General features: G+C 40.4%; 1 protein-coding gene and 1 non-coding gene across 2 annotated transcripts in view; both read left to right on the forward strand.

The window, feature by feature from the left end:
- The window catches only part of LOC141438929 (semaphorin 5c-like), a 68,851-nt gene extending 53,538 nt beyond the window's left edge, over window positions 1-15,313 (forward strand). Inside the window, 17 exon segments of the mRNA XM_074103005.1 lie at window positions 94-248; window positions 1,008-1,167; window positions 1,435-1,631; window positions 2,712-2,873; window positions 3,393-3,687; window positions 4,092-4,302; window positions 4,466-4,621; window positions 5,133-5,348; window positions 5,839-6,075; window positions 6,369-6,445; window positions 6,854-7,070; window positions 7,597-7,662; window positions 7,665-7,766; window positions 9,193-9,336; window positions 10,073-10,189; window positions 12,203-12,348; window positions 12,874-15,313. Of these exon segments, the coding sequence (XP_073959106.1) occupies window positions 94-248; window positions 1,008-1,167; window positions 1,435-1,631; window positions 2,712-2,873; window positions 3,393-3,687; window positions 4,092-4,302; window positions 4,466-4,621; window positions 5,133-5,348; window positions 5,839-6,075; window positions 6,369-6,445; window positions 6,854-7,070; window positions 7,597-7,662; window positions 7,665-7,766; window positions 9,193-9,336; window positions 10,073-10,189; window positions 12,203-12,348; window positions 12,874-13,110 (2,895 nt within the window). The 3' untranslated portion in view covers window positions 13,111-15,313.
- On the forward strand, window positions 11,213-11,304 carry LOC141439468 (U6atac minor spliceosomal RNA). Its single transcript, XR_012452593.1, has one exon. It is a non-coding gene; the product is annotated as a U6atac minor spliceosomal RNA (small nuclear RNA).
- Window positions 15,314-15,869: the final 556 nt, after the last annotated feature.

The raw sequence follows: 15,869 nt of genomic DNA on the forward strand, positions 1-15,869 counted from the left end.
ACGAGTATAACTATTTAAAATAGGTCCTTGACACCAAGCGCCAATGCATTTTACTTCAATCCTAAATAATCCTAATAGAGTTTTTCTTTTCAGATCGAGTCAATAAGCACAGTGTCCCAATGGGTTTCGGGAATAGCGAACTGCCCCTACAATCCCCACTCTAACGTGACCACTATTTTGTCCAGCAATGGAGAGTATTACGCCGCGACGCCCATCGATTTCTCCAGCTCACATACGGCTATATACAGGTATGAATTCCTCTATATTGAGTTATTTTCTGCATTACCAAATGAGGTCTAGTTGTTTTAGTTATTCTCAAATTTAATGTAATTTATTGGTTGGATATAATTCGAAAGAAATAAAAAAAACCACTCTTATGTAGAGTCGCTTGCAGCAAAAAATAAATGTGGTTGAAAATCATTAAACCTGGATTAAAGTTGACAGCCAATAGCCTAGTGGTTAGATAACCTGAGTCCCAGATTTGACCCCGGTCGATGTAGGTTTGAATGAAAAGGATTTTGCAAAAAGTCTTAATCGTAGTGGATCATTCGACTGGATGGAAAAGGAGCAATCCACACCACCGCCCATAAACATCTGCAACACCAGGGGTATTGCAGATGCGTTGCCAACCTAGAGGCCTAACATGGGATACCTCAAGTGCCAGTAATTTCACCGGCTGTCTCGAAAATCGAAGTTCGCATGGTCAATGTCAAAAAATGTGATGACATTTGTACATATATATATCAAACGTACACTTTTCGGGAATCATGCTCGGTGTTTTACTAGCCTAAGCCCAACGTACAGTCGAGGAAACTGAATCACGTACCAGGGTGGAACCTTTTCATACCCAATTTCGTTATGATTTCTTTGGCAGATGTATGGGATGTCAACATCACATTAGTAGCACAAAGCTTCCACCCTAGTACATGATTCAGTTTCCTTGACTGTGCGCTTAGCACTGTTTAAAATTGATATCAACGCCATCTATCGTTTCCTCCGAACACCAGGTCGCCCGGCGCCTCGCAACGTAGTTCTGGCACGCTCCGCACGCTAGAGTACGATCTGACCTGGCTCAACCAGCCACAGTTCGTGGGGAGCTTCGAAGACGACGACTACGTTTACTTCGTGTTTCGGGAGTTCGCTGTCGAGTTCTTAAACTGCGGAAAGGTGAATAAAGTTTAAAGAAATTGAAGAAGAATATGGATGTGCTCAGCTGCAACCAGTCTTGATAAGTTTGAAAATATTTTTTAATTGATCTAATGAAGAGTTTCGTTGCTGAAGTCCATTTATCAGCATTCAGCATAATATCACGCCTCCCCCCCCCAAATGCTTCTGCAAAACAAAAAAATACAAAAATAGTTTTTTAAATTTCAAACCAGCAACAACTATAATTTCAAATCCGTTTGATTTGAATTCTTCGCATTTTATCTTCAGGCGGTGTACTCTCGAATCGCCCGCGTCTGCAAGAATGACAATGGCAGTCACTTGAAGCCAGACAATTGGAACACGTTTCTCAAGGCGCGCCTGAAGTGCGCTGTGCCTGGAGAAGTTCCTTTCCATTATGACGAGGTGCAAGGCATCGAATATCTTCCGCAGGAGAAAATTCTCGTAGCCACCTTCACTACGCCTAGGTAAGACGGATAATTTATAGATTTGTGTGTTGAATTTATAGATAAGTCTTGTATGTTTTGTACGTGAATGTAAATTCAGAATGGTTACATATTTGAATAGCGAAAGTTAAAATATCTACGGGTAAAATGTCGATATTCAAAATATCGAAAATTAAAATATCGACTGTATCATAATTATCGAAAACTAAAATAACGAAAGTTTATATTGTGGAATGATTAGATAATCTACGTCCAATATATCGAAAATAACATGAAACAAAAGTGACATCAAAAGATATAAATATCGAAGTCCAAGATATCGAAGTACAGAGTATCGAATATCCTATGTATGAACTATCACGTGACAGAGTTGACGGAGCTCCGCTTCGCGGAGCTCCTATTTCGCTCAGTTGAGGCGCTTCGCGCCTTGACGCAATACTAACCTAACCTAACCTATTGAACATGAATTACCAAAAATATTTGGTTCGGTTAGGTTAGAACTGTGCTAAAAATGACTAGATTATGTAAAATAAATGCTATTAAGAGAAAGGACGAATAAATAAAGCATACGTATGTTGACATTTACAACTTAGATATATTGGCTATCGATATTTTTACTCATTCGATATTTTAATCAATCGACATTTCAATCTTAGACATTTTGACCATAGGTATAACAACTTTCGATATTGTGATACAATCGATAATTTAATTTTCGATATTTTGAACATCGACATTTTAACTGTAGGTATTTTAATTTTCGATATTCAAATATGTAACCCTCAGAATATTAGTTTTAAGAATGTTTTTTTTTTGTGAAAGGCGTGCCGTGGCGTTTTTGCAGCGCATCAAAGAGCTTATTTGTTCACAAAATCTTTAGTAATAAACGTGTTTAATTTTACCCTGGTGTCACCCGTTGGCCAATGTTATGTATAGTTAGGTCAGGTGTGAGTGAATGTTGACAATATATTATTGGTGTACCAGCGTCAGTCTACCATAGATGCCCTATTGCCCACAATAAGCCTACAGCGTTCGTCTTTTGGTTTGACTTTCAAAATGTATGTAAATAATTATTAAAATTATCAACGTTCATTATTACAGCAACAGCATAGCCGGCAGTGCTGTGTGTGTGTACAATATGTCGGAGATCCAATCGGTATTCGAGGGGCCGTACAAAGTTCAAGATACGCCTTCATCGTCGTGGGAATCGCGCTCGCCGTCGCCGTGGGCCAGGGAGCGCTTCCGATGCGTGCAGAATTCAAGGTAAATAAACAAAAATCACAATCAAAACCATTTATTCAATGAGGTGTTACTTTGCTCACCGCGACCTTATGATACCTACGTTTATGCAAAAAATGTGAGTTCATGCAGTTCCTCCACCTCCACACAGTAAGAACATACGCAAATCACACAAACCCATCTATCACCACCACCACACTACACTGACGCGTTTCGAACTCAACCAGGGCTCATCTTCAGAGCAACCGTTCACCATGCTACCAGATGTTAGGTCTATTAGTGTTAAACAGTGGTGATTACGGAATCCTGATTTGTTATGTTTTCGAGTTTATGTTTAAAAAGTATATTTCATTCTCGTTGGTGACGCGGGTTAACGTGCTTCAAACGGAACTCTGTCTTATTTACACTACTTTTTTGGGAATTTACGGAACCGTTAACGTGCGTCCACTGCGCTAACAAAATCTGTGTGCATAGGCTTTTTAGGTAATTATACAAAAAAAATATATGGCATTATGGTTTATAATTATGGCGTTTCCCTTTCAGAACCCAACAAGGCCTAGAATACCAGAACTACTACTTAATGTACGACTCAATCCAACCAATATCGGACGAGCCGATATACCAAGTGACGTCAGATCGTTTTACATACGTCACTGTTGACGTCACGAGCGCTAAAGGTGTGGAGAAACAGCTCGTGTTGTTTGTGGCAACACAGGCCAGCGATGTGCTGAAGCTGTCAGTGTTGCCGCGTTATGATGGAGCGTGTTTGGTGGAGAAGTGGAGGCTGAGAGACGGAAAAGGGTTTACGGTGCGAGCTATGCAGTTTGTGAAAGATACTGTGAGTATGTTTTCGCTGTTAGTTCAAGCGTGTTTTTAGCATTTATTTATTTGTTGGGAAAATGTTTGTCTGTCCAGTAAACTTGCCCAGAAATTGTCTTACATTTTTAACTACCAATTTGTTTTAGTGATATTATTATTACCAAGCCTGTTGTTTAGCAACTTTTATCTGTAGATAAAAATGGTTTTAAATACTAAAGCAAATGCTATTTTTACCAAGATACCAAACCAATTCCTCTACAATTTATTGAATCAGGCGTTACTTTGTGGAGGTCAATATCAATAAACTAAACACAATTACTTTGCTCACACGCGCCTTTCGCTTTGAAGGTCGCGAGTGAGCAAAGTTTCAGTTCGATTCCTATACGCTATGGACTAAATAATCCCATCCTAACCCCCCCTCAGATGTCTCTATACATCGGCAACGACAACGGAGTACTCCGCATCGGCAGCGAGCGTTGTTCGCGATACCGCGGCCGCTCGGGCTGCGTCCGGGCCGCGGACCCGCACTGCGGCTGGCACGACGCGAGAGAGACCTGCGTACGAGCCGCCTCGCATCTATACGACCCAGACTTCGTACAAGATACTGGAAGGTGCCCTGAAGAAAACGCACCAGGTGAGACTAGCTAGAGACAACGGAGTAGTTTAAAAAAGTGATTTCATTTATACATAGATGACGGCGTGCAGTAGGGAAAAGATACTGACAGTTTAAACCAAAGTCAATGAAAGATGTTAGGGCTTACCACATCAAGAAACTACGATTTTTTTCTTGCTTTTAGTGGACGGCGGCTGGTCGTCCTGGTCCAACTGGGAGCCTTGTATGCAAGATGGCACGTCTCACTCAGTGTATGGCGATGAGAAACCCGATATGTGTATGTGTCGCACCCGGAAATGTGACAACCCTACGGCTGCCAATGGAGGACAGGCTTGTGAAGGTAAAGGAACAGATTTCTATTTTAGATACGAAAAGTTCATAAGTTTGTTTATTAGTATAGAAGATGGTGATGATGATGATTTCTATTCCTCTCATTAGTTCTGTGGGTGGAACCGAATTGTTCGTCTGATAACTATATAAATCTCATTGCCGTGCTAGTAGGTATGTGTATTTCATTTCATTTCATATACTCGGTTTTCTTGGAACTCAATTTTTACCTTAAATTTGGTACACATTTTACACATATCGTCACTACTTTTAAGTAAGTCTCGTATCTCAAATTAATACGTTAACGAAATTGACCCTTGAAATAATGTACCATCAGCCAAATATGTGGCCCTAACCCTAAAGGTGATAATCGTTTGCATGTCGTAAAACAATAATGCCAATAGACGTGTCTGTCAACTTGAAAGTTCGACTTTAGCGACATAATTATATAATAAGAACCTGTTTAAAACTTCATAGACCACTTATTTGGCTGACCATACAGTTTAACACACATGTTTTTCCAGGTGCCAGCATATCAGTGACAAACTGCACGGTCCACGGCGGCTGGTCGGCCTGGTCGGGCTGGTCGGAGTGCTCGGCGACATGCGGCATCGCCGTCAAGTCGCGGCGGCGCTCGTGCACGGCGCCCGAGCCGCGCTTTGGCGGCCGCGTCTGCGTCGGCGTCGACTCGCACGACCTGTATTGCAATAACTTACCTCCCTGCCCGGACCCTGCTTTAGGTACGTATTATCATCAACTGGAAGTTGTCCACTGTTGAACCTCCGCAGAAAGTGTCGGTGAACGACAAGTGTCCATCTGCATTCATCGTCATCCCACCCAACCTATATACATCCCTCTGCTGGGCACCAATCTGAGAGGAGGTATGGGCCAAGTTTGTATAAATATATCACACTGTATACCTTTACTTGCCCGAATTTCATTTGCCCGAATGTCACGTGCCATACCAATGGATTTTTTAAAATGTCATCTTATAGAATGCAGTAGGTTAGGTTAGGTCTAAAGAAAATACTATTTCAGAAATAAATTACTTTATGGCAAATGAAAACTATGGAAAACGATACATTATGGCTTATGCAATTCGGGCAAACGATAGAGAACCATATAAAACGTACCGGGTACGCGGTTCAGTTTCCTCGACTGCACAGTGCAGTACAAGTCTCATGATTGAAAACAATTTAAGAGCCATTTACGAGTCGAGTAATTTTGTAGCCCCTGTGGACGGCGGCTGGTCAGAATGGTCCCCCTGGTCCTCCTGCGTCTCCGCGGGGGGCCCCGGCTGCGGCCCCTCCGCCGGTTGGAAGGAACGGAAGCGATCGTGCACCAACCCCGAAGCGAAGCACGGAGGCAACGACTGCGAAGGCGACAAGATGGAACGGCAGCTGTGCGACATGCGGCCTTGCGAAGTGAGGAAGGCTACGGCGTGGACGCCTTGGGTCCAAATACCTGGTGAGTGGCGAATTAATTAAGAATTCTTAGGGCCTACGCTAGCTGACGTGGGCGCACGGAGCGGGCGCACGCATGCGGGCGCGGGTGCAGGTAAAATCTGCCGCACGCAACACGATAGCGCTGCTCATACTATTTTTCAATAGCCGTCCACCCGCTCCGTGCAAACCGCGTCAGCTAGCGTAGGCCCTTATGGAATATGGCATAGGACCTAAAATGTGCTAACAAATTATGTACCAATATTTTTAGAGCTTGTGGGCGGTATCGTTAATGATATACATATTATTTCTTTGCAGGCAATTCATCGGATGGAAGCTACGTAGAGAAGAGGTTCAAATTCTCTTGTAAAGCGCCAACACCCGAACAGATAAAAGTGAGTCAACTTTTTATCAAGTTCATGGCTATTTGCCGGTCACTTTTTTTTTGTTTTACTTCGTCAATTGTGGACAATCATCGTAAAGCAACACGATACGAGTACGTGATTTCATGCCAGGAGACGAGTCTCTACTGATTCGCGAGCGTGTTGATACGTGGATGTTCCGTGTAGCTGAAACACAATCCGAGGATGTACCTAAACCAAATTCCCGCCAAGCTCACTCCTGGGCCCTGTTTCTCAAAGCAATACTACTAATATTAGTGTTTTGTCTCATAAATTGTATGAGAAAATGAGGCAAAACACTAATATTATTAGACTAATATGCTTTGAGAAACTGAGCCCTGTTAGGACGCTGGATTACATCCGTCTAGAACGCGCTTTTCACGTGAGATCCTCTTTTTCTAGCTGTCCCTAGCCCGCGAAGAAGAGCGCTACTGCGACGCCCGGGGCAGTTGCAGCGCCTCCCCCCCTGAAGAGGAGGGCTGGGAGCCGTGGGGCCCGTGGGGCGCGTGCTCGGCCGCGTGCGGGGGCGGCCAGCAGGCGCGCCGCCGCCGCTGCCGCCGGGAGCCCTGCCGCGGCGCTCCCGACATGCTGCGCGCTTGTAATACCCACGCCTGCGTCGGTGAGTGCACTATACGTGTCCCTCGACAAAATCCAACCATGATAAGAGCGTTTATACCTGCTGAGCGGCAAAAACAGATACAGACACAAAAGGAATGAGAGACCGTAAGCAAGAAATTTTATTGAGTTGAAATTGTACCGTATGCACACTCGTTTTATAAAATCCTTCCATTCTACCTGGCTCAGTTCTTCGGTATAAGCGACAGGAAACTGTTAGCGGTGGAAACGCTGGTAAAACTACTTAAATATTGTCGTTAATAAGCCGGAATAGCACACCCACACACTGGCATTACACGGCCAAATTACGACAGTAGCAAGTCGCTACTCAGCATCCTACGCAGAATCCTGAGGCCGTATTAACTAACGCGCGGACGCTTGCTATCGCATTCATTCTTTCTGTCTAACGGTGTAAGATTATGGCAGAAAGAGACGGTGAAATCAATGGCAAGAGCCTGCGCATTAGGCAGTAAGGCCTCTGGTTAGCGATTGTACCTGTAAGTTCTGTGATGACCACAATGTTTTTCCAGGCGAGTGGTCCTGCTGGTCGGAGTGGAGCCCCTGTCTTGGGGCGGAGGGCGCGGGCGGGGGTGCGGCGGGGCGGGGCGCCGCTCGCGCACGCGCACTTGCCGCTCGCAGGAGGGCTGCGCCGACGCCGGCGCTGCGCTAGAGACTCGCGTCTGCGTGATGCCCTGCACTGGTGAGTGAGACAGTTAACAGCATAAATATCTAGTACCTGGGCGACCCAGCAGCGTTTTCCCAGAGATAAAGACCAAGCTAGATCGATTTGTCATCCCCGAAAACCCCTACATACCAAATTTCATCGCCGTTCCCGAGATCCTCGAAGTATATAATAATATACAAGAATTGCTTGTTCAAAGGTATTACGGTCTATTTGTGAAACCAAGATACTAAAATAACAGTCTGAAATGTCAAATGTAAAAATAATGTGGCCAGCGTAAAACCAACAGTGCTGCTCTATGATTTCGGTTTCCGATATATTGTAAATAATCGATAAAACGTTTCCATTTTGAAAATATAAATGCACTTTTACGATAAAGTGATAAAATCTAAGCACAGGTAAAAATACACTGTTCATCACTTAGTGCCGACGTAAAAAATCATAACACAGACACAGGGGCTACTACAAAACTGAAAAAACGAAGTTCGTATCGCACCGTCCCTTTCACTCGCGTATTAAATGAGATAAGTGTCAGCGGGACGGCAACATACGAAGTTTTGCTATAGGGCCAGAGGGGCTACTACGAAATTCGAAAATTGAAGTTCGTTTCGTACCGTCCCGCTGACGCTAGTATTATTTAATTAATACGAGAGTGAAAGAGACGGGACCATACGAACTTCGATTTTCGAACTTCGGAGTAGGCCTTCAGATATCACACAACGTCATTCATGTTTTTCGTATTCGACATTCGTTACTTTACTCGTATTGTGATCGAATGTGTTCAGTGCGTTTTCTCGTGTTATGGTATGTGTGATTTTATGATAAGCATTGAGACGGATTGTACTTAGAATGAAATTGAAACACAAACATCAACATCCATAAAAAGTAGAAATACCTAGGAGTATCTCCAAAACGGTCGCATTTTTATTAGACCCATTTTACCTTTTCTAGAATGTCCTAAGTGCCCTACATGTTGTTAATACGTCACGGATCCGTTCATATCTTAATATTTTATACATATAACATAGGTACCTACAAAATCTTTCGGTGATAACCGGTTGCGGCACATCACTATTTATGAGAAACGTCATTTTAGTATCTCGGTTTAATAAATAGACCATAGATAGATAGATACAGCCATTACGTCATATACAAGATGTTATGTGTCATATAATTATATATATAGTGCAAGCTAATAGTATTCCTGAATTTCAATACAAAATCGCTTATATTATTTGCTTTTATTTTGTTATGCAATCGGGCCCGATTGGCCTAGGTATTTTTTAAATCCCTTTTTTCACTGTGCCCAGTCTAAAAAGTTACGAATAAAGCAGCAATTAGATGTTTTAGCGAGTTGCAACCTACTATTTAGATTGGCCGCTTTTTTTACATAAATCGCATTTTCAAATCACAAGCATCATAACCCAACTGTTATTTGTTCCAGAATCTGAGGGCAACTGGAGCGCCTGGGGCGAGTGGTCGTCGTGCGAGAACGGCGAGCGCGTGCGCCGCCGCGGCTGCCGGAGCGGCGCGTGCGCCGGCGCCACGCTGCAGGTGGCGCCGTGCGGGGACAACGACATGGACAACGGTGGGTTTGGATGAACTGGGCCCGCGTCCAAACTGCGTTCCAAAACCTCTCATTCTGAGAGAACTATGCCCACGAGTGGGGTGTGTAGGGTGGGATGATGATGATGGGTTTAGTTACTAACCTCTAGAGTTGCGTACCAGAAGGGTCCAAACCGAATCCTAATTGCTGCCACTTACGTGACAGACGACAGACGTCTGTAACACAGGCTTTACAGCCAAATGGTTGGAGCTACAGTCTTCAAATTTTTAGTTTAAGCATCTTGTCTCTTCTGCTTGTCTCTTCAAGCATCTTTGGGTCAAGCCATTCAAATTGTCAAAAAATATTCCATACTGTTTCGAGTACAGTAACGGGTATTGTTGAGTAGATAAATACCATATTTTTGTATTAAAAAATATAAAACAAGCTAATGAGAAGCTACCAAAGTCACCTTTTTTGTAACAAAGTTTTGCTTCAATATTTTTTTTTTGAATTCCCATCGACCTATAAACTTTATATTTGGTAATAAAATAAATTAGATTTTTTCAGATTTTGTTATTTCGATAATTGCCCTTACTCTACGAAAACCTCTGGGCGCAAGACCGACTCGCACTTGGCCGGTATTTTAATTTACTTCAAAAAGTATATTTAAATTTACTATCCCGATTTGTGCTCTTAGTCATGCCTGAGAACATCCTAAAAAGTAACAAAATAAACGATTCTTTATTAGTATACACATTAACGTATAATTTATTCACAGAGTTGTACGCACTCCCGGCGTACAGTGAGAGCGTGGAAATGGCGTCTTTCATTCGCGCCGGCGACTCGCTCAGTGTCGGAGGCATCATAGGCTGCGTTGTGGCTGCTTTTGTTGCGGGTAAGTATCAACATTATGCCTAGGTAAATTTTTAAATGATAAAAAAAAACTTGATGCCAACTTTCTTGGCGGCGCATTTGTTTTGAGAATGATCTTTTTGAAAGCGCTGGTAGTTTAATATAAGTGATACTTACCGTTTTGTGGCGTACTTACACAATATTTAAACATTTTAACTTTGATTTTTAACCCCCGACGCAAAAAGAGGTGTGTCAAAGTTTTACCGCTGTGTGTCTGTGTGTCTGTCTGTGACACCGTAGTTCTTAAACGGGTGGACCGATTTGAGTCCGGTTTATTTTATTTGAAAGCAGGGTTTCTAGCGATGGTTCTTAGACTTGTTTCATCTAAATCGGTTTAGCCGTTTTTGAGATACTTTGAAGTGACAAAATCGAGGTTTTTCCAACTTTTTATTGGTTAGGTTATTCAAAATTTATGGGTCAAATTTGTCCGGTGTTGCGTTGCGGTGAGGCAATTTTTGAATCACTTGAGTTTAGTAAAATTAAGCAGAACATTGATTTTCTACAAGACAATTTCCTAAAAGCCACTGGAATTTCTTTGTGTACGATTATTTTTCATCTTTTCACAATACAGGCTATTGTCAGTTTACTAGTACGAGTAAGATGACCAAATATGAAACCCCCACTATTTATTCCGGTCGGGTACCTAACTACTTGTTTACAAAATGTTAATGATGATATTTAGTGTCGTACTCGTATTGTTTATCTGTTAGTTGCGTTCATTTATTTTCCGACCTTGAAGTTTGTGTGATTCGTCCATTGTTCATAGATGGCGCTACTGAGCCAATACACGTAGAAAATGGTTTCAACTGTAAATTTTGCTTAAATTATTCATGATCAGTGACCTTTAATGCTTTTAGATGGTAAAGGAATGCATTTTCTTTGACTTCATATAGTGTTTTTCTTATGTTTAGAACTAAAACGCAGGTTTTTTGTTGCTTGTCTTAAATCGCGCTATGAAAGTTTTTAACGTGATTAGTATATAAGGAAATGGGTGCTGTCAGTTGATGTGTCTATTGAAAGGAGAGAAGGTTAGCACTCCCCTTGACAAGGATGGAACACACAAAATGGTTAAGGGCACAATCTTGACCACATTTTTTTAGGGTTCTGTTACCAAATATGTTATAAAAAAGTTTTCTAATTTTATCTTTTTTCCGAAATATAGTAAACGATAAATTGAAATAAAACGAAATAGTAGTTACAGTGTGGGTATAAATATCTGGGGAAAAATACCGCCCAAGTGCGAGTAAGGCTAATAAGGCTCGCGCACCGAGGGTTTCGTATATAGATGGTATATCTATACATATAGTAATCCAGTGTTAGCAAAGCCCTGTTCCTAAGCAAAATGTACGCAGTGGAGGGTCATTTAATATTGGATGTGAAATGTTAATAGACGCAAAAATTTCCACACACACAAATATTTTCTTATTGTTTGTGCTACAACAACTTCCTACGTAATTTCAATTATGTAGGAAACCTGGCAGTATCCTACAATTTTTGATTCCATGATAATTTGTATGGAAACACCGTTAAATGCTGTATCTTTTTACAGCGTTAACTTCTTTACGTTGCATTAAGTATATCGTTATTAGATACTTGTGTGCAGCTGCAGTATGCTTGCATCCCGCGTAGAAAGTGTCCATGGTAACGTATCGTCATTTCACTCATCACGATAATGTCGCGGCAAACGTCAAATAACGATGTAGTAAGACGTGCGATCTACGTGGACTATAGGCCTTAGAAGCTTTATTTTTTCACAACTTCAAGGGATTGTAGACTAGAGTAAAAATTGAGTAAATATTAATTTTAGCTTGATATTTCCACGTGTTCCTATGAAAAGGGGTCTTTACAGACGAAAAACAAAGTGCTCCTAATAAGGATCCTCTTTTTTTTCTTTAAGATACCTAAAATTAGCGTATAGAAATTGAGTATGCCTATTACTACGAATTATTCTGTTACGACAAAGTGTAGATATTATACTCATAATCCTTGTCCACAGGCTGCCTAGTGTGCCTGGCAGCAGTTATCTACTGCCAGCGGCGCGGGACCTCTCTGCCATGGCGGCGATCCAACCGTGTGCCCTCCAGTCCGCATTATATCACCGCCAAGCAAAATAGCTACGTTACTGTGCCACTCAAAGATGTGGTAAGTCCTTATTAATCTTTAAATGTATCGCTGACAATCGCCTTTCAGACTTGCGCCAATCAGCCATCGACAAGATAAAAATTCAAAAAAATGTTCTCCATCCTAATTACTGGCTCAGATTACACTGTCAAACGTAGGTCTAAATTTCCACCAAACATACCGATCACGCGCAATCGTACGTTTCTGACGATCATAACCAAACCATCAATGTATCACAGGGTTAGACCTCCACGTACGAAGTTGGTCTCTAGCCAACATATTGAAATTGTGGTTGACCGTAGAACTTGTCGCAATAACATATCATAAAAGGGCATTCCAAAAATCTCAGTTCAAACGGCTGAGTTTTACGTTCGCGGCAGTACGTTCTATACCTACAGCTTTGCGGTGTAAATTCAATTAATGGCGGGATTTATTTTCGTACTTTTGATTTGTATTATTACTAGATGACTGCTCTTTGAATCTCAACTTCTCTAACGATACTCCTTTGTATAGTTACGTATTTAAACACATTTTTTTGTTCGCCAGCCCCGCAAAGCAAAGCGCCAACCCTCCTTCACAGGCATCGGCAACTCTAGCGGCATCATCCTCTCCAAAAGCAACAACATATCTAACGCTAATAACCACAACACATCAGCGACCACGCCCAAACTATACCCTAAAGCTATAGCTAATGAGTATGACTCCATGGGAACGCTTAGAAGACATTCCAACCAGCCCAATAATAGAAATAACCTTGACAGTGAGGAAGACAAGTTTTATTAGCTAATAATGCCGACGGCGTCGGCCGTTTTGGATTGTGATTCTCTAGAATGTGAAGTGAAAAGTTTGTCTTTATTTTGATGTTATGTCCAAGTTTAATTCGAAATACTCTTGCTTTAGATTAGCAATCCGATTTGACATTTTTGTGTCCAAAGTAAAAACAATAAAAAGTGCTGATAAGGATTCTAATAGCGGTTCTATTAAGGTGACATGAATTGTATTGTTTTTTTATTTATATATTTTTTGTAATGATTCTAACTGGACATGCTAATGTTTCGAACGAATAGGACAGACAGTTCTATTATTATATTAGAAATAGTGAAGACATGTTTGTGTCAAGGCCAAACTGTTTTATTAGATCTCTGATGGCTAATTTGGGTCAGTGTGATTTGTATGATAGGAATCCGTTGACGCCGTTTGTGTTCTGTTTTACAAAACAGCTGGGAAACTTAATGCCTTAGTTTAAAGATATGTGAAGCGTTAAAAAACATACTATTTTGAAGTCTACAGTTATTAATTATTGGTAGACCCAAATGTTTTTTGTTTTTCTTTTACAAACTCCTAAGAGAGACTGGTTACTGTGTATCTCTACTTAAGAAATTGTCTTATATGAAGTGACATTTTTGTATTTTTATATTTTTGCCGTACTGTTACGGGTCCACGTGCTGTTTGTGATGAAATGTTTGTTAATTTGATGTTTCCTTGTGTTCTGAATGTGATAAATACGAATGAGCGAATTATATGAAAAAAACAAATCCAGTGCCATGGTGACTAAAATTGTAAAAATAATCTATTTTACTTTTAATATTAAGATTTATGTAATTGTAAATATAGTGAGTAATTTAATACAAAATTAGGCATTTTCTAATGACAAAGCCAATCGTGTGCCATGTAAATAAGATAACGTAAGTGTAAATATTAATAATTTAAGACAGTTTATTCAGATATTTTATATATTTACACCCTATTCTTAGTACAAACACAGGTGCCTTGGAATGTAATGTATACAGACAATCATTTATATACTGAAGTTATATCCATGTAACTATATTTTTTACATATTATTTTTGATTGTTGACAATTCAACATATTGCGGCTCATGTTGAGTCAAAAGTATTTTATATTTTTATACCTAGCTAGACAATAACAATATACTGTTAGATTTTCTATTTATACGTAAGTGTACTAGTATATACCTCATTTAACGGTGAATTTATACATCTAGCCAAAAGGGATACCGATTTGATATCACAGACCTAGAATTAAAAAGTTAACTATAAATACTATTTCAAAATTCAATCACTGATTTGATCTAATTAGAGAATGGCGAGTTTTCAACTCACGATAGATTGTTGATGTGCGATACCTATTAAAAAGAAATATGTATATCATATTTGCGTCCCTTTCGGGTGTTTGGGCAACTTGACCGTGAAAAGAGATATAACGATACAAGTGAGGTGACTGGTTGTTAGTAACTTGGAGGCAGCAACGTTTTCGATTATAAATGTTGGGGTAGCATCTATCTTTTCTTCCCGAAAACTTCTTGTATCTCCTTGAATTGCTTTTATTTTGGAATTTGTTAGTAATTTAGCACGATTTCCTGAAAATTTAGTTTTATTTAGTTTGTGTTATATTTATTTGAAATTTTCTGAATAATTTGAAACAGCGCAGCTTGTATTGGTTTTGTTGATATGTAAGTTAGTGCCAGTTAACACAGTGCTTTTCAATGGTACTATGGGTACACCACTATAGTCTGCTTTGCTTGAAACAGTTGCTAAACTTTTTTTTTTATTTTGTTAAAAAGTTAAATTGACGGGAGCAAATCAACAATATATGGCCATGCAAACTTTATTGGACCAATCGTGCATCTGGTCGCGTTGTTGTAAGGTTTGAGAATGTTTTTACTGTCGAAGAGCGTGAGCCATTATAATTTTATTTTGTGTTCTTATGTTTCTGGCAAACGTTATTTCAGTAAGATTTTGTTTTTGATACATTTATGTTATGCTGTCTTAGTTTACCTTCGCCTATACGTATTATTATGAGGCTTCCTCTATTTAACTCACCGATGTATGTTAGAGATTCCCTTGTGATGTTTTAAGATATCCTTAACTCGCTAAGCGTCTTCATTCCTGAGTGTTATACACATGTTAAATTGATGCTGTTGTTAGCCAATTACTTAAATAACAATAAAGACTGTCAGAATTTATACATTTTGTTTTTATTTAATAAATCCTAAGCGTTTTTGGTCTCAGGCGATCGTCAGTCGCGGTTAATCAGTGGCAGATTAGACACGTACGAGTAAAAAGAGTAGCAAATCGTGACTACTTTGAGAAAATTTCAAATCAACATGTCAACAAAATTGACCCATAAAACAGTAACCTGGGAAAGAACATCGATTTTGAGATGCCAGCTTTTTTCAAAGTAGTGACGAAATGCTACGGGCCCCGTGTCTAAGGCCCCGCGCGCCAACGCGTTCTGATCGTAAAAATATCAATCTATATAGAACCGTGATAATATTTTTCAAATCAACGTAAGTACAATAAACAGCCACCACAAAAACTACACAAAACCGCCGCCAAAGAAAGGGATGGCATCAAAATGACCGACAATCTACAGGTATAGGTAGCTATGGTGGGCAGTCTATGAGTAAATGTGTCAAGTATATGCATGCTCCTTCCTATCTACACGACACAATAAACAATATATTACCATAATTTCAGTCACCTTATAAATGAAACATTACATCCAATGAACACCTAGCG

The sequence above is a fragment of the Choristoneura fumiferana genome, chromosome 20 (assembly GCF_025370935.1).
Source record: "Choristoneura fumiferana chromosome 20, NRCan_CFum_1, whole genome shotgun sequence".
NCBI classification, from domain to species: Eukaryota; Metazoa; Arthropoda; class Insecta; order Lepidoptera; family Tortricidae; genus Choristoneura; species Choristoneura fumiferana.